Genomic DNA, 18,269 nt, shown 5'->3' on the forward strand with positions numbered 1-18,269 from the left:
AAATTATTAAAGTCCATAATTAGTACTCTATTTTTACATGACAGAGGGAGTAGTACATGACAGAGGGAGTAGTACATTGTTAATGTCATCCTTTCTAAAATGAACCAAAAATGACTTCCATGTAATATAAAACTGACATCCATATATTAGTTGTGTTCTGCATTAATATTGAATTATGTATATGTCACAATTTTATATAGTCAAAACCCAAATATATGTAGTTGCAATTATCTGGGCTACTAAGTGGTGAGAGAATAATTCCACTTTAAATTACTGTAGAAAGGCAATGCAATGTGGTCCAATTGGAACCAATAAATATGAAAAATCACTAAGAGGGTCATTTGGATCATAGCATCAAACGAATGGATATAAATTTGTAAAATTCATATAATTTTATAAAACATATGGATAATCGTCATGTGGCCCAAGTCGTTTACTTTTACAAAGTATACTTTTTAAGCTTGAACAATTCTATTCTTGCTAACATAAACACTCAGTCCTCTCAAATTCCTCATTTGGCTATCAGAAGAAGAAAAGTAAACTATTGTTGTTTCATAATGGCAGACGCATTTCTTCAACTCTTTCTTGACAATTTGAGCTCCCTAATCAAGGAGGAGATCAGACTGATCTTGGGCGTCGATGATGAGATGAAGAAGCTCTGCAGCACTCTCACCACCATCAAAGTTGTGCTGGAGGATGCCGAAGACAAGCATATCGAGAGCAAGCCAATTCGAAACTGGCTGTAGAAGCTCACCGCTCTTGCTTATGAGATTGATGACATTTTGGATGAGTGCAACACTCATGTCTCCAAACTCAACCACTCTCATTCCAAACTCAGCCGCTACAGCCTCAAGAAATTATTGTATCGCCACAACATCGCAAGGAGGATGAAGCAGGTCAACGAGAAAGTGGAGGCTGTTGCTGCGGAGCGTGCCCAGCCCCATATAACGTCTATCTCGGTCACATGGGAAATTCCGTCAACTTTATCAATTTTTCCACACTCTAAACCTAAGCAGTTGCATCGAATCACTAGTACTAACAGACTCTGGTACTCTGGTACTAACAGACACTTTTTCCTATGTAGCATGTTTCTACACACTATACTGACTCACTTCTACTCACTTCTACCCAGAATCGCCTAAACCTAGGCTCTGATACCAAACTTGTAACACCCCATCTAGATTTTCAAATATTTAATAATCATAGTTCGATCCGTTATTTTCTTTAATTTATATTTCGACGTCACGGCACAGAGCCTCAAAATTTTCTTTTTGTAATATTGACAAATATTCATAGCAACATCAATAGTAGTTTCTAATATCAATAACTTCAATATCATGAACGATCACATTTATCATCAACAACCATATTGCTTGATCTTAAATCATAACTACTTAAACAATCTACTAACGATAACCCACACGAGGGTGTCAATAACCCACATAGGGGTGCCAATAACCCACATAGGGTGCCGATAACCCTCACCGGGGTGACAATAACTCATATAGAGTGTCAATGCCAGTGACCCACATAGGGGTGCTTAATTATCACATACTCCCAAACAATACTACAATCATTTAGCAAGCCAAATATATTCAGATAAAATCAATCAATCAATCACAGACACAATTAAGTTCACACTATATTTGTATTATCATTCCACAATTACAATATGCACGCATATATCCCACAAGACATTAGATTAGTCAAAACTACTATTTCTCCTTCCAGATTTCACATTAGCAGTCACATCTTCAAACACTTGTCCAAAAGAATAAGATTAGAACATAAGCATTTCGACTATGGTCATGTCTTAGGAATTTTACAGAACAAGTACCTACTTTAAATAGTCATATAAATGTCTATTTTACCCAAACCTAGCAGCACAAGGCAGTCTCCTTACAAAAATCATTATAAATTCATTTTAACTCGGTTGAGGCTGAATTTTGGCCACATTGCAGAAGACACATGGAAGTATGCTCAGTTAAAAATTGATAAGAAAATGAGGTCGTTTACTTGGTTAAACGGAAGCTGGAAAATTCTGCCAGAACATAGCATAAAAGTTGTCTCCATTTCTTTCACCACAACATAATTTCTACTTGTATCCTTCAAATTCATACTATCTAAGATAATCCAACTATATAAACATCCCCCAATAATTTCATTAGAATTCCATTCACTCCTCAAAGTAGGCTTCGGAAACTAACAAGCCATCAAAATATTGGATTTACACCTAATTTTACTTTAAATTCAAATTGGGGAAGAACTTGAATCTAAACCCTGGCTTTCAATTGAGGATGAAATTGGACAAATAAGAGGTGTGGGGAGGTTACTTACATGAAGGATAAACAAGAAAATCCTACAGTTGTCTGAATCCAGCGACGGTGGCGCTACAAACTGCCGGACAGCAGCAGCGCAGAGAGAGAACAAGGCCGACATGTGTGTTTGAACAGCGGAAGAGAGATTTAGACAGAGAGAAACGTTGCAAAGGTGTTTGTGCGGTGATTGCCGACGAGAGAGGTTGTCATCCTTTCCTATCTGAAAGGCGGTGGTGTCTGTGTGAAAATGAAAGAAGTGGTAGTGTGTAGAATCTTCCCGTAAGTGGGAGAGTGGAGATAAAAATCTCTATTCCAATTTCCAATTTCTTTTTTCTATTTCTTTAATTCACTTTCTTTTTTTTTTGTATTAATCTTTATTTACTTTCTAACTCACTTTAATTCAATAAAGATCCTATACTTACAACTTAGACAATGTATTCTAAAAATTCATATACACACATTTTTGAAACCTTTAAACTTCCTACTATCTCGACACACTAATTTCCAAACAGTAATGCTTCTAATTTAATTCTAAACTTCTATAGCATTAACTAATTTAAATTTACGAATTTTCAGACCGTTATATCATCGAAAATCTCTAATCGGAGACTTTTCTCAAGAACGTACTAAAACTCTTTAAAACACAATTTTTTTGCTCGCATATCTTTTCTTACACTTATTTAAGACTGGTATTTCATTATTCCATAATTTATAAAATTGTCAAAATTTATTTTGTTAATTACTTCGAATTATTCGCCGAAAATCCTAATTCTAGCACCGAAATTCACTTTTCCGCCTAAGGTGGGTTTTGGGACATTACATTATATGTGAGAGACAGTGATATATGGAAGCTGTCGCTAAAGAGAGTTTGATAATACCAGCTTTGAAACTGAGTTATCATCATCTTCCCTTGGAGCTCAGGCAATGCTTTGCTTATTTTGCAGCCTTTCGTAAGGACTGTTACATTAAAAAGGAAAAACTGATCCTTCATCATGGCTATATTTCCTCAAAGGGGACTCTTCAAGTGGAAGATGTTGGAAATCAAATATGTAATGATCATCCCAACTATCCTTCTTCTCCATCTTGAGCCTTTTCTCTAGCATGCATCCTGGTCAGTATTGCACCCTTCTAGCGCCCTTTTCACTTGCGTCACCTGAATCGTCTCCTACTGACTTGGATCCTTTAATCCTGCACACTTGAGCAACTGCATGCATTTCACGACATACTGACCAATAACCAAGGCTTAGAATGCGACTTATCATTGCGACAGAACTTGGAGCGCGCCCAGCAGCGAATGCGCGAGTCAGCAAACAAACACCGGCGACATGTGGAATTTGAGGTTGGCGATTTGGTCCTATTGAAGCTTCAGCCATATAGGCAACATTCGGTCGCTCGCCCTCAATCTGCGAAATTGGCACGTCGTTATTATGGGCCGTTTAAGGTGTTGGAACGTATAGGGCAGGTCGCATATCGTTTACAACTGCCAGAGGGGAGTAGGATCCACAATGTCTTCCACGTTAGCCTCCTCCGCGCGTTCGTGGCGGGTGGTGACGATGATGTTGGCATGGAGCTACCATCAGAGTTTTTTGGCGATAGGCCAGTGGTGTACCCGGTTCGGGTGTTGGATAGAAGGGTGCTATGGCACGAAGATAGGCCCTTGGAACATGTGTTGGTTCGTTGGTCGGATGGAACTGAATCACCAACGTGGGAGCCGACTGAACTGGTGTAGTGTAGGTTTCCGAATGTACTCCTTGAGGACAAGGATTTCGCTATGGAAGGGGGGGTTGATACGGCCCTGGTACAGGAGCCGCATCAGCCGGCGGAGCCGACCAAGGTTCCAGTGCAGGTGAACGTCGCGACTGAGGGGACGGCGGCGAAGCCGCGGGAAGTGAAGGAACCGTCCATCGCAACGACAACTGTCGCGCGCCAGTCACGTTGGGCGACTACGTTTCAAAGAATGGCTAGGAGTCTTTTTCCTTTTATTTCTTTTATTTCTTTTATTATTTTTGAATATTAGCTTATTTAGTCGTTTTTTTTATTATTTAAATTCAGTAAAGTGTCGAACGTAATTATAAGGTTGGTTCATTCCCGAGATGAACTAGGATAGGAGTCGAACCAACCCTAGTCCTTAGTCTATAAATAGGGCTATGTTCATAAATCTTAATTATGAATGAAATATTATTTTTGCCCACAAAGATAAACGTGAATTATTCTCGCAACCCTAATTATCTGCTGCACGACGAAGGAATTCCGCGCACAGCCGAAACTAGCGCTCCGCCGATCCTAATCTAGGACGCCGGAAAACTCATGCGATCGCCGAGCAAACCGCCGCCGATCGCCGTTAGGGAATTAAGTTCCTAACACAAACAATAACTAAATAATTGAGATATCCTATGATATAGATCGTATCAACTACCCAACGGTTGAAATCCACCTTGTCTGGAAACCACGAAGCAAGGACGAGAGTTGAAAGCAAAATCTTTGGCGAGGCGCCTCCTCCTAGATCAAATGCACACCGAACAACTAAACGTCTCCCTTCATCATCCCCATTAAATTTCCAAGCATTAGTGAAGACAACATGTTTGGCAAGCATGTGTAGCTCGATGCGAAAGGTTTCTGAAGCGGCAAACAAGCACTCGATAAAATCTTCAAGTGGCAGCGCCTTCTCGCTCTCACGTAGATCCCTTTTTGCTATCTGCATAGCAAAAAATCCACATTTTTGTTTGCTAAAACTGACACATATACCAGGATCGAATGCGCGCAAAATGATCATTATGATCTTCCTAAATATATCACTGTCTTCACCATCGTTACTCCCAACTAATACTTTCGGTTCTATCCCATTCTCTTTCCAGTTATCTTCAACAATGCTCTCTTCCCACACAACATCGTGAAGGCAAGGGGCAACTTCACTTATCAAACCATACTCATCAGCATTTTGTAGATTTGATTGCCACTCATTTGTCCTTGAGCTCGGGACAGCAGCTTGCGGAAGACGATTAGAGGCCAACAATGGAGCTGTGCAAGGGCTGGGAAGGTCCTGGAGCGGAGTAAGGCAGCAGCTCCAAGGGGGGTCTGAACTCACCGGCTGCGGCTGGCGATCTGATCGCGGCAGCGGCGGTGGTGGCTGGTAGGGTTGGTGGATCTGTTCTACAGCAGGAGTTTCCATTAGAGGTGGTTCCCAACACGACGTGCTGGGGGTTGATCGGATATGGTGCGGTGTGGTGGTTGAGCCGCTGACTCGTTGGGGACTAAACTTGAAGGCCAAAAGAAGCCTCATTATTTCTCGATGGAGGATATGCCATCTTTCGGAGCGGCGAAGAAACATTTTGCTGATCAAGATCAAGCTCGGCCTGCGGCGACGATTGGAATTTTCTAACCCGGCGATTTGTGGCACCGACCCAAGTTTCCATCCTGTCAAATGCTTCTAAGTCTAACTTTGCGTTAATCGGATCCTCCGCTTTGGTGGCTGGACAAGGGTGATATTGAGGCTGCCACGGACGATATTGGGCGTAGGAGTTTCGCGGCTCGACGTATGAATCTTGGCCCATATCTGGGCAAACATACGGTGGTGGATAACAGTTATCGGTTCGTTGGCAGGGCGGATCCCAGCAACTAGACTGACACCACGCCGGCAGATCATAATTCGAGTATCCTTGCGATGCACGGTGAGGCGGTGGTTCCCAACAAGATGGCTATCATGATTGTGGTGGGTCATAAGGCTGGAAACTCGGTAGTGGTCGGTTACCGGGAGGATCCCAACAGGTAGGGCGGCGTGTCTGGACAGACCCATTCGGTGAGGTTGCGGCGGACCGTAGGGTTCATGCCTGTACTTGGGTGGCGGCTGATCATAGGGCAGAATACGCGGTGGATCGAGGCTGCCCGGAGGGTCCTAGCAGGTTGCACGTCGTGGTCGGACCGGCTGGTAAGGATGTACCTGCCGCACGGCCTGAGGAGGGTCGTATTGACGACGGTGACAGCCGGAATAGTCGTATGACATGTTGACGGATGAGGCGTGGCTGTGGTGGATGATGATTGTCTGACTTTGGCGCGACACGCGGGAATCCTTCCCGTCGGGAGTTGCAAAAGTAGAGTTGTCCGACGGCTAGAGCTCGACGGACGGGCGGGACTCGACAACCAAAGTAGTTGTTGTGCGCAGAATGTTTTCCGTCGGGCAGCGGTATAGCTTCGGTTAGAGATGGTGGGAGAGTGAGATCACGATGAAAATACCAGTTGTTAAGGGTATTTTCCTTAACGGTTGCCGACGGCGATGAAGCTCGGCGGCAGAGGTTGAATTCCGGCGGTCCTTGGCTCGGCGGAGGGGGTTTGAGAGTCCGAGCGCGGGGCGCTTTCCCATCGGCAGATAAAGATGGTTAGGTTTGAGTGCTTTACGCAATATTTTGGGGAGAAATAATAATTCATTGATTGATTTAATACGATTTCTCCTATTTATAATACTCCAAGAATACTACTACCCTAAATTATTGACTAATGATATAGGATCGCATCACATGATTATATCCAATTGTACACTTAGATGAAATATACGTGAGCTAGCCTCGATTCCTCGTGCGCTAATCAACTTTATAATACCTCATGAATCAAATAAATTGATATGAATATGAATAACACACTACAATGATTATAATCATCTATCCATTACACTTATCAGAGTAAAAAACTGGTCCCGAACATGTACCCATTTTATGATTTTAATCATATACTTTATCTTTTGAATTTTTGCATTCTAAACATTTCAACTCGGATCACAATTGGTCCAACTCAGAATTGTTAGTGTAGGACCAATTGTGATTCGAGTTGAAATGTCAAGGATGCAAAAATTCAAAAGATAAAATATAGGACCAAAATCATAACATGGGCATATGTTCAGGACCAGTTTTGGCCTTTACGCTACTTATAAATAAAATAAGACCAAAGTCCAATTTTGGTCTCTTACATTTGCTCTAAAAAATGTTTTGGTCCCATATATTAAATTTGTGATCTTTTGGTCCCTAACATATTGTTTTGGTACCTTTAGATCCCAAACATATTATTTTGATCCAAAATAACCATTTTATATTAAAACTAACGGTCAAAATGTTTGACCAATTTAATAACTTTATTATAATCTAGGACTAAAGTCCAATTTTAGTCCCCTATATTTTTAAAAAAATTCTTTTCGGGTTCTATACATTAAGTTTGTGACCTTATTTGGGACAGATATCAAAACAATATATTTGGGACCAAAAAGTCACAAACTTAATGTTTGAGACCAAAAAGAATTTTATGGCAAATATAAGGGACTAAAAATAGTTTAGTCATAAAATAAACCTCATCTGGTAAAAGATATAAGTCTAAAGAACTTAGAGCCATGTTTGCTGTCACTTTTTTGATAACACAAATGTCATTTTAGTTCATTGTATAAAATTTGGATTTTAATATTCCACCGTCCTATAGAAATAGTTTCTTTTTCCATTTTGATCCGTCCCTAAAAATAGTCTCTTTTTTGGCAAATCTTTTCTCTATAATAAAAAGTGTCTCGTTTTCTACTAAAAATATTTTAATCATTTTTCTTTCAACATCTCTACCACTTTACAGGACAGAGCGAGTAATACATAGGTCAAATTTTTATTGTTTTAGAGCATCCGCAATGGTCGGCCAAGCGACCGGCTAGCCGATTCGTCGCGCTTAGCCGATCGGCTAGCTGAACCATTGCAATCCGCAAACGCGATTTCGGCGAGCGGATCGGCGTGGGCTGGCCGATCGCTCGTCGCTGGGCCGAAGCGCTAGCCGATCGGCTAGCCGCCATTGTGGAGGCCCGATCGGCCAGCGCCGATTTTCGAATTTTATTATTATTATTTTTTTTAAATCATATATAAACGCGATTTTCATTTCATTTTCATTTGCACCGCTTGTTTTAACGAGTTTTCTCTCTCTCTAACTTTCTATTCAAGAGCATCATCGCGGTTGTCCACCACAGTGATTGATCGGGATCACTTAGCTGCACATGAGCGGCTGTACGCCGACCTACTTTGCAGAGCGCCCGCGGTTTCCCGCCAACATGTTCGGCGGCGTTTTAGGATGCGCGTACCTCAACCTCGACCCGTTGGACGCATTGGAGCGTCGCTATATGTGTTTCCGCTTCCGGCACGATGCGTCTGGCAGACCCGGCCACACCCCCATCCAAAAGTGCACGGCGGCAATCGGGCAGTTGGCTTACGGAGGCGCGGCAGGACATGTTGGACCAGTACCTCCACATCGGTGAGTCGTCGGCAACTGAAATGTGCTGAAGAGAGTTCTGTGACGGCGTGATAGACACTTTCGGTGGGCAGTACCTTCGAAGCTCTACTGCCCAAGATTGTCAGGATCTGATGCAGATGCACGGGGAGAAGCATGGGTTCCCCGGGATGTGAGGCATCATAGATTGTATGCATTGGGAGTGGAAGAACTGTCCGACTGCCTGGAAGGGGGCCTACACGACCGGCTACAAGTCAAAGAACCCCACGTTAATCCTCGAGGCCGTAGCTGATTACCCGGCTGTGGATCTGGCATGCGTATTTTGGGGTAGCCGGGTCGAACAACGACCTCAACGTCCTGAAGTCGTCTCCCCTCTTCCACGAGAAGTGCCAGGGCGTCGGTCCGGCCATCTCATTTTGTGGCCAACGGCAACCGGCATGATATGGGCTACTACTTGGCGGATGGGATATACCCTCGGTGGACGGTCTTTGTGAAGACGATCAGGCAAACGAGCGACGAAAAGAAGGCCTACTTTGCAGCAGCGACGGGAGTCGCGCGCGCAAGGACGTGGAGCGCGCATTTGGTGTGCTCCGGTCTCGATGGGCGGCAATTAGGGGTCCAACGCGTTTGTGGGATGTCGGCTGCGTTGGCCAAATAATGTACGCCTGCATTATCCTTCACAACATGATCGTCGAAGGCGAAGGGCGTACAAGCTGACTAGTTGAGCCAATGGCGATGAAGCCGGCCCAAGTCACGGGACGGCCACCCCTAATGTACGACGAAGGGGGTACCCCTCGATGAAGCCGGCCGACTCAAGGAATTTGCCAGCATGCGCCAAGTGGATGCTCATATTCAACTCCAAAAGGATATAATTGAAGAGTTGTGGGCACGGAGGATTGCACGGAGATAGTTTTTTTCTTTATTTATGCATGTAAATTTTTTTTAAACTATGTAACTTTTGTAACTGCAATTAATGAATTTTCCCGTATATATGTCGTACATTTTATTCCGTATTTTAATGGTTTTGTAGTTCCGTAAATGTAGTATATTTTGAATTGTTTTTATTGCGGCTGGCCTATGGCTGGCCTAAATCTGACGTGGCAGGTGGTTTTTTTGGTGTTGCTGACGTGGCAGGGGAGAGAATGGCTAGCCTATGGCTGGCCTATGGCTGGCCTAAAGCCCAAATATAACTGGGCCGCAACTAACAAGTCGTTAAAAGGCCCATTTCCACGTGCTTTCCACGTGGCTCAGTTCTCACTCACAGAGATAATATGAAGAAGAAAACCGTCTGCTGCTGAATCAAGCTCAGAGAGAGAGAGGGAGAGCTCCGGCTGAAATGGCCGGGAAGATCGTGATAATATTCGATTTCGATAGAACGCTGATCGAAGACGACAGCGACCGCTGGGTCTTCACCAGGATGGATCTCACCCAGCTGTTCCGCGACCTCCGCCCCACACTCCCGTGGAACTCTCTCATGGTCTCTCTCTTACTATACATACATCTATATATACGTATTTAGTGTAGCGCGTGTCTCTGCGTTCGTTTAATCTCTTCTCGTTTAGTTTTCCATCGTGTTCAAAGCTGGATGTGATTCGATTTGTTTTAATCTCCGATCACTTGCTTTTAGTTTGATTTAGTGTTTTGATTAGGGTGAATCGATGTATAGTTTCATTGTTTTATGATTTAAATGGATGATTATGTCAGAAATCGCCTCAATGAATTAGTTGTTAATTTCGTGATTTTCGTATTGTTTTGTGATTAGTTCACTGTAGGATTGGCGATTGGAGGAGATGTACATTATAGGAAATTTGGTAGATGATAATTGCCTCAATGAAATGCTAGAACTCAAATTTTACTATGAAATTTTGCAGCCTGTTGCTAGTTGTTAATTTCGTGTTGTGTTGTGATTAGTCCACTGTTTTATATAGGATAGGATAGGCTATTGGAGGATAAGCATATTTTAGGGAAATCGGTGGATGATAATTGCATCAGTGAAATACGCAAACTCTAGTTTTTGTATGAGATTTTGCAGCCTGTTAGTTTTAATTTCGTGATTTCGAGTTGTGCTATGATTAGTCCATTGCTTTCTATAGGATAGGCTATTGGAGGAGATGCACATTATTAAAAATTATTAAAAATCGGTCGCCTCAATAAATTACTCAAACTCTAAGTTTCTCTTTGGAATTGTGCAGCCTGTTGGTAGTTGTTAATTTTGTGAGTAATGTATTGTGTTGTGATTAGTCTACTGTTTATATAGGATAGGCTATTGGAGGAGATGCACGTTTTAGGAAAATCAATAGATGATATTGCAGATTGTTTGAGAGGAATGCCGTTGCATCCTAGTGTTGTTTCAGTTGTTAAGCAAGCTCATGCTCTCGGGTACTTCCTCGCCCGACTTTTTGTCCTTTTTTTACATTTTTGTTGCTCGATTAGTTAGTGATATGAGCATTTTTGGCGGTTTCAGATGTGACTTGAAGGTGGCGAGCGACTCGAATCAGTTTTACATCAGAACTATTTTGGAACATTATGGTATATATAGCTGTTTCTCGGAGATCATCACGAACCCTGCTGTTGTGGATAAAGGAAGGCTGAGGATCTTTCCTTACCATGGTTCAGCTGCGCCACATGGTTGCGATCTCTGCCCATCCAACTTATGCAAGGTATGTTGGTTAGATGTTTAAATGTCTGCATATATGTGTTGATGCCTTGGCTTTGTATCTTGCTCGACTGTTAACTGTTGCTTCGTTTAAGATCATAGACAGTTTGAAAGTCATGTTGCTTCATTTAAGATCATAGACAAAGTTGAATGTTATTTAACAGATTAGATTTAGACGTTGTGGATTATGGTGCCTCATTTTCTCCTCATGTTAAGACTGAAGCAAAACTGTTTGGGTTTTATTCTTTTGAATGCAATGACAGAAAACCTAAAGGATCACAATCAATAATGAATATTAGTAGCTAACACAGTCATAGCTTCCTTTTCTATGTTGTGTTTACTAGTCTCCAAATATGATGGAAATCTGTGGAATTCCCTAGAAAATTTGTTTTGAGTTGGGCCAAAATTGTCAAAGTGTCCTTCTATGTATATATATGTGTAGTGACAGTTGGTTTTATTCATAAAGGAGACGGATGGTTTGGTTGACAGGTTTTGACGAGTCAACATCTTGTTTATAAGTTGTAAGACACCAATTCTTCTCTTGTGCTCGATTGCAGGGTCGTATCATCGAGCAAATCAAGGTTTCTTTATCCGAAAGTGAAAGCAAAAGGCTTATATATATTGGTGATGGGGGGAACGACTTCTGCCCGACTCTCAAGCTTGCTGCCGGAGACTTTGTGTTGCCAAAGAAGGACTTCCCTCTGTTGAGCCGTATCTCGAAGAACAGCAATCTTGTCAAAGCTAAGGTTTGCGAATGGAACAGCAGCGAAGATCTGGCTAAGATCCTCGGGAAACTTATCGAGTGCATGTCCAACGAAGACAAGATAAGTTCCTCGACCACTCAGCTCTAGTCAGTCATCTCTGTAACACACATGCATTCAAACTGCCAGCCATCACTGCATCATTCTCTATTACTCATGTGAACATGATAATTTTTACATTAATCAAATTGTGTAGTTCAAGTTTATAGCTTTAGTCTTTAGAAATTAATTTATGTCACTTCATAATCTAAGTTTATAGCATCCACATGATCAGATACTACAATTTTTTTCGAGCATTTTCTCGAGACACTTCCATTTCTTTCCAGCAATAAAGTTCGACATATTTTATTTTTAAAAAATATTCGTCAGGGGACAAAACGTAAAAAAGAAGAGAAAAGAACTGATACCTTTTCTTTTCTAAAATTCGCATCTCTTATAATTATATATTTATATTCTTGACGATTGAAAATTTGAAAGTAAGTAAAAAGTTCCTAACGAATTCCAATTATATATAGAAATAGAGAAATATTTTGCTACATAGCTTATTAAAATGAGACCATATAGTATATGTTTAGTTTGCTCTCGTTTAGTTCACCCAGCACTGTTAGTATGAAATGAAACCGTATGCATATATTTTGTTTAGTATAGTTTTAGTTTATGGATGAATAAATTATGTCAATCTACACGAGAGAACCTTTGACTTGTGCCTATTTTAACAATGTCAAACTTAAGTGTCTAATGGAGTTTATTTATGTAGATAGGTTGGGCTTTTGAATTTATTAACCAAAGCGAATAAGTCCATTTTTCAACGATGTATAACTCATTTGTCTAGACTAGGTATGATTTTTTGCTTTGTAAATGATTGAAATTAACAAAGAATGCACTTTCTCTATAAAAATAGAAATAATTAAGGTTCAATTCCCACTACTAATCTCCCTCTCAACTTAAAATAAAGAATAACCTTTCGAAAAATTCATCAAATAGTGATTATATCAAATTTTACTAACATTTTTCTTAATTATCTCATTCTTAGATTTGAAAGAAAATGAGTCTGGTAGATGGAAAATATACATAGTCAAAGCCGCGTCAATAATTTTATAAATTAAAACGTCGTCATTTAATACACTTAGGTCAATAAAGTAACACACATAAAATGCGGGATCACAAATTAAATAAATTTGATGTGTTTATAGCAATTTGTTCTGAAATAAAAAGAAAATTATAAACAAGACTAATCTATTAAAATCAAACCAAGAGATACACAAGGAAAATAACATGATTGCACAAAAACTCATGGGATTCAAACAAATCATTGATCTAGCAAAATCAAACCAAGAGAACATCATATACACGATAAAAACATGCCTAAAAACATGATTGCACAAAACACACTTATCCATTAACCCAAGGGGGTGGTCGAATGGCATGAGACTCGTCCATCCTTAACCAAATGGTCAGGAATCGATCTCTATCTTTGAGTATAGAACTAACTTTAAATCCTTAAAACTGTCCGTAGATTATGGATACCTTTGGTAATTAAAAAAAACACACTTATCCATTGAAACCTTACAAAGAATGTCATCATATTATATCAATTCAAAACTGTCATCATACACATTTAACATAATCAAGTTGACTTAATATACTAATTGAGAGAGAGTAAAAATTGTCATGCTGGTCTTGACTCTTGAGCTTGAACATTTATGACTTGTAAGGGGCAAGCAACATCACAAATAGAGTAAATAAGAAAAGTAAGAACAAAAAAAATTCAGCACACATTCGTTGCTAAACTAATCAAGCATCGCATCATTCACGATGGAGAACACCCAATTAGACCATCTAAAAATTCCCACTTTCCTTAACTACTGAATATTTTTTTAAAGAATCGGGAACTGGAATCTCCCCAAGATCGTTATAAACTTGTCCCGCTTGCGTATTAACCGCTGATTCGAACCCAAATTCTTGTCCCAAACGACACCACAACTCAGTCAGCAGAATTTCCATATTTGGGAGGTATTTTAAAGAGAGAGGGAGCAGAGCCCACCTCTCTCTCTCTCTCTCTCCATATATAGGTTTGTATTGGGGAGCAAGTTGTATACGACAATGGGAGAAGAGGGGGATGGCGGGAATGAAAAGGCGGCGGCTTTGGTGAATGGATTAATAGAAGGGATGCCTGTTTTCGTGAAGGAGCTGATTGCCGGTGGTGTGGCTGGTGGGGTTGCCAAGACCGTCGTTGCCCCTCTTGAGCGCGTCAAGATCTTGTTTCAGGTATGCTTCAGACTCTTGTTTTTGTAATTTTCATCATCAAAGCTGCTTTCTTGTGATTCTTGAACTGAATTTTGTCGGAAAGTCTTCAACTTTATGCCCCCTTTTGTGATGATGTGGAGATTGGGTTAATGGGGGTTCAAGAATTTAGAATTGTGTGTTGATGAGAGAGAGAATTTTGGACATATTCAATTTCTGCTGTGGAATTAGGGTGTTGGAGGCATTGTGCTGCCAAAAGTTGCAGTTGAAAGTATGTACAGAACTTGATAAATTAGTCCCTAACTTCTTCTTTTGTTTCCTTCATCAAAGATGGTTTCTTGGTTCTTGTGATTCTTGAACTGAATCTTGTCTCAAAGTCTTCAACTTTGTGCCCCTTTTTGTGCTGATGTGGAGATTGGTTAAGGGGGTTCAAGAATTTAGAATTGTTTGTTTGAGAGAGAGACAATTTTGGACATAATTCAATCTTAGCATATTTGCTAACCAATTTCTGATGAGGAATTAAGGTGTTGGAAGCATATCTTGAAAGTATGTACAGAGCCTGATTAGTAATCGATCAACTTATACTTAGGATTAGATTGTATAAAGATTATCAATTTTATGTTGTCATTGTACATCCATATAGTGGGTAGCACTTGATTTGAAGGGGTTGGTTTGCATTATACAGAGGTTGTTGAACTTTTATGGTCTTTTCTTGGATGCTGCATTTGCTATTTATTACGCTGTAATAGGTGGTTGGTTGGCCTATGATTACATGAACGTTTCCTCTTTGGGCCTTAATTAACAGTGTTTGCTTTCTAACGGTGCATTTTGGCAGAGTGTGTTTCTTGTTTAGTGTTTGTGTTTGTCTTTTGTTCTATAGTTCACTCCTTGTTCAGTCTTCTGTAACCTGAGAGATGAACGTGGCTCCTTATATTCGTCCCCGTCTCCAAAGAAACAAAAAGATACTGATAGCATAAATATTCCTCTAATTATCAGACCACAGAAGCATCTGCCTTGTCCTTGGCCTTATCGGCCAATGCATATTCTTCGAGTAAAATTTTGTCATTGATGAGAAAAAAAAATGTGTTTTTAAGTTAACTTCCAACAAAATGGAATGAGGTTATGACGGAATAATTACTTCAGTATGATGAAGGGTATATAGCTTGCTGGATCTGCACGTAAACTCACTTTTCGAAAGAGTGAGCTCTCTCTCTCTCTCATTTTGTTGTCCTTCTCCTTGAATGCGTAATGAAAAGCTTGATTCTATCCGAAGCATGGCAAGTAGGCTATGTTCTGTCAATATGACTAAAAGAAAGGTTCATTTACTGCATTTACCGAACTTCTAGGTTAGCGTATGATTCATCTTTTAGGCCTAATTCACTATTCTCGTTGCAACCTCAGACAAATGGAAAATGTACAGTGAGTCTTGTCTTCACTTGTGCCCGGATCTTTTGATACAACATTCTTATGAGGAGCATTTCATGTTGTTTATTCAGTGGTCTTTAGAATTTATTACAAGCTTGTGTATTATCGCCATGAAAATTTGGTTCTTGTGGTCGGTTCTAAGTGAACGGACTGTGTTTTTTCTCTGCCGGAAAAGTAACACGGAAATATGTGACGGGGGGAAGGCAAATAACATTCGTCTTTTTTCATATTTTACCCAGACCAGAAGATCTGAGTTCCATAGTCTTGGTTTGTTGGGATCCTTCTCAAAAATTGCAAAAACAGAAGGGGTGCTTGGTTTTTATAGGTAGAATTTTATCTTTGTTGTTTCATTTCATCCATAGTGTTTTCTTTGTTTCGTATTCTCCTTTAATCGTCGCATCAGTCTTGCTAACCATTCTCGATCACGTTCTGTTATTAGAGGGAATGGAGCTAGTGTCGCCCGCATTGTTCCTTACGCGGCACTGCATTACATGGCTTATGAAGAATATCGAAGATGGATCATCTTGGGTTATCCTGACGTGGGGAGAGGCCCCGTCCTTGACCTCGTAGCTGGATCATTTGCGGGAGGAACAGCTGTGCTATTTACTTATCCTCTCGATTTAGTTCGGACGAAACTGGCTTATCAGGCAAGTACCATTTTTGTCAACGTGTTCAATAATGAGTGCATTGCAGGTTGTTGAATCCTCGAAGACCGCTGTACAGAGGCATGCTCGGAAAGATATAATCTACAACGGGATCCGGGATTGCTTCTCCCGGATATACAAAGAGGCTGGCATGAGAGGCCTCTATAGAGGCGTTGGTATGTTTTGTGTTTGAATTCGTCTCACGTTATAAAAACTCGAACTTCCTTCCAACTCTTGTATCGTCTTTCGTTCTCAGCTCCATCGCTGTACGGGATCTTTCCTTACGCTGGACTGAAATTCTACTTCTACGAGGAAATGAAAAGGCACGTCCCTGAGGATCGCAAAAAGGACATCACAGTTAAGCTCGTGTGTGGCTCGGTTGCAGGCTTACTCGGACAAACATTCACGTACCCTCTTGATGTCGTCAGGCGGCAAATGCAGGTGACACACATTCATCTAACTCAACCCCCATGATATCCGTGTTTGAAACTGTTGTGACAGAATAGAGTAATTGTGTCGCGTGGCAGGTTCAACGGCTGATAATATCCGACAGCAGTCCTACGAAAGGGACTGTCGAATCTCTCGTCGCGATTGTCCGGATGCAAGGATGGAAGCAGTTATTCTCCGGGCTCAGCATCAACTACCTCAAGGTGAGAGCAACCTCTTTCGCGAAATACTCGACTCGTTTTAAAACCCCGGAAAGACTCAATGTGAGCGCGTCCGTCATTTTCAGGTCGTGCCTTCGGTCGCAATCGGATTCACCGTCTACGATGTCATGAAGGCGTCGCTAAGAGTTCCGTCGAGAGACGAGGGCGCGACCGGGGTTTCGTCGGGGCGACGACACGGTCAGCCGTCGTCGATTCCTTCATCACCTTCATTATCTCAAACTCAACAATAGTCTCTCATTCTTTGCCAAGGTATATGGTTGAATGCCATCTCCAACATAACATATAGGATCATTTAGTTAAGTATATATATACATAAATGTACACTAGTGAATTACTTCAAGATTGAATATAGCCATTTATTTGAGTCAAGCAAGCTTGCTATTGTTCAACTCATTTATGTGGTTTTATTAGAAATAATTCCATAGTTAAATACCCTTAAAACTGAAATATTCTATTTTTAATAGTATGAAATTATAATACTCCTTCCGTCCCACTTTAGGAGTCACGGTTGATCAATTTTGGGCGTCCCGCTTTAGGAGTTCTGGTTGAGATAAATTAATAAAAAACGCCTACAAAGTGTTAAAAGTGGCTCTCAACATCCACTAAAACTAATAAAAAAGTGTTAAAAGTAGGTCCCAACATCTATTATAAAATTTATTCATTGGACACTCAATTAAAAGTAGATCCCAACATCAACTACTATATTTATTTATTACACATTCAAACATTTTTTCTTAAAACATATACCCAACTCAACCGGGACTCCTAAAGCGGGACGAAGGGAATATGATTTTTTAAATCCAAAATAGCTATCGTCATTTGGATTTTGGAATCATACTTATCCAAAAATTATTACTTGTCGTGATGTATAAACCAAACTTCATGTCCAATAATTGTACTTACTTCATATTTAATGTGCAACTATCCTCATCAAATATTCACACTAGTATATAATTTTTTTTCCTTCATACGCCCATATTTATGTATTTTTGCAGCTATCAACATATTTTCTTAAATTACTTGAATTATTTTTCATTAAATAAAAAACAAAATATTTAAAATGGTCATTAATTTTATGCATATTAAAATGAAATAGAAAGAAATGGTCATTAATTTTATTTTTCTTTTCTTATAAAGCGATCGATTTTAAAAGCCAAATCCAATCACAATACGACATTATTTTTTCCGTCATTTCCAACGGCGAACCCTAACCACACCCAAAACGGCGCCGTTCCGTCATCCGCAATGCCCGCCGGAGAATTCCGCCACCCCTCGCCGCCGCAGGTGCCGCCGGGGTCGATGGAAGAGGAGGAATG

General features: G+C 40.6%; 2 protein-coding genes and 1 long non-coding RNA gene across 4 annotated transcripts; 2 read left to right on the forward strand and 1 right to left on the reverse strand.

Annotated features, from left to right (window-relative positions):
- Nucleotides 1-369: 369 nt before the first annotated feature.
- On the reverse strand, nucleotides 370-2,661 carry LOC125201238. The gene is made up of 2 exons (XR_007172856.1): nucleotides 2,338-2,661; nucleotides 370-1,761 (listed from the first exon to the last, which is right to left on the reverse strand). It is a non-coding gene; the product is annotated as an uncharacterized LOC125201238 (long non-coding RNA).
- A 7,172-nt stretch (nucleotides 2,662-9,833) lies between these two features.
- LOC125201754 (thiamine phosphate phosphatase-like protein) lies at nucleotides 9,834-12,178 on the forward strand. The gene is made up of 4 exons (XM_048099992.1): nucleotides 9,834-10,032; nucleotides 10,813-10,934; nucleotides 11,020-11,215; nucleotides 11,769-12,178. The coding sequence occupies exons 1-4, from the start codon at nucleotides 9,892-9,894 to the stop codon at nucleotides 12,060-12,062; spliced, it is 753 nt and encodes a 250-aa protein (XP_047955949.1). The 5' UTR covers nucleotides 9,834-9,891; the 3' UTR covers nucleotides 12,063-12,178.
- Nucleotides 12,179-13,744: 1,566 nt separating this feature from the next.
- Nucleotides 13,745-17,346, forward strand: LOC125217056 (mitochondrial carrier protein CoAc2-like). Of its 2 annotated transcripts, XM_048118891.1 has the most exons (7): nucleotides 13,745-14,240; nucleotides 15,881-15,966; nucleotides 16,081-16,288; nucleotides 16,335-16,461; nucleotides 16,542-16,726; nucleotides 16,813-16,935; nucleotides 17,019-17,346. In XM_048118891.1, exons 1-7 carry the CDS (start codon nucleotides 14,076-14,078, stop codon nucleotides 17,181-17,183), a joined length of 1,059 nt encoding a protein of 352 aa, XP_047974848.1. In that variant the 5' UTR covers nucleotides 13,745-14,075; the 3' UTR covers nucleotides 17,184-17,346. The 2 variants fall into 2 exon arrangements, with proteins under 2 accessions (XP_047974848.1, XP_047974842.1); XM_048118885.1 differs by lacking the exon at nucleotides 15,881-15,966 and having other exon boundaries at nucleotides 14,102-14,240.
- Nucleotides 17,347-18,269: the final 923 nt, after the last annotated feature.

Source organism: Salvia hispanica, chromosome 1, assembly GCF_023119035.1.
Source record: "Salvia hispanica cultivar TCC Black 2014 chromosome 1, UniMelb_Shisp_WGS_1.0, whole genome shotgun sequence".
Taxonomy (NCBI): domain Eukaryota; kingdom Viridiplantae; phylum Streptophyta; class Magnoliopsida; order Lamiales; family Lamiaceae; genus Salvia; species Salvia hispanica.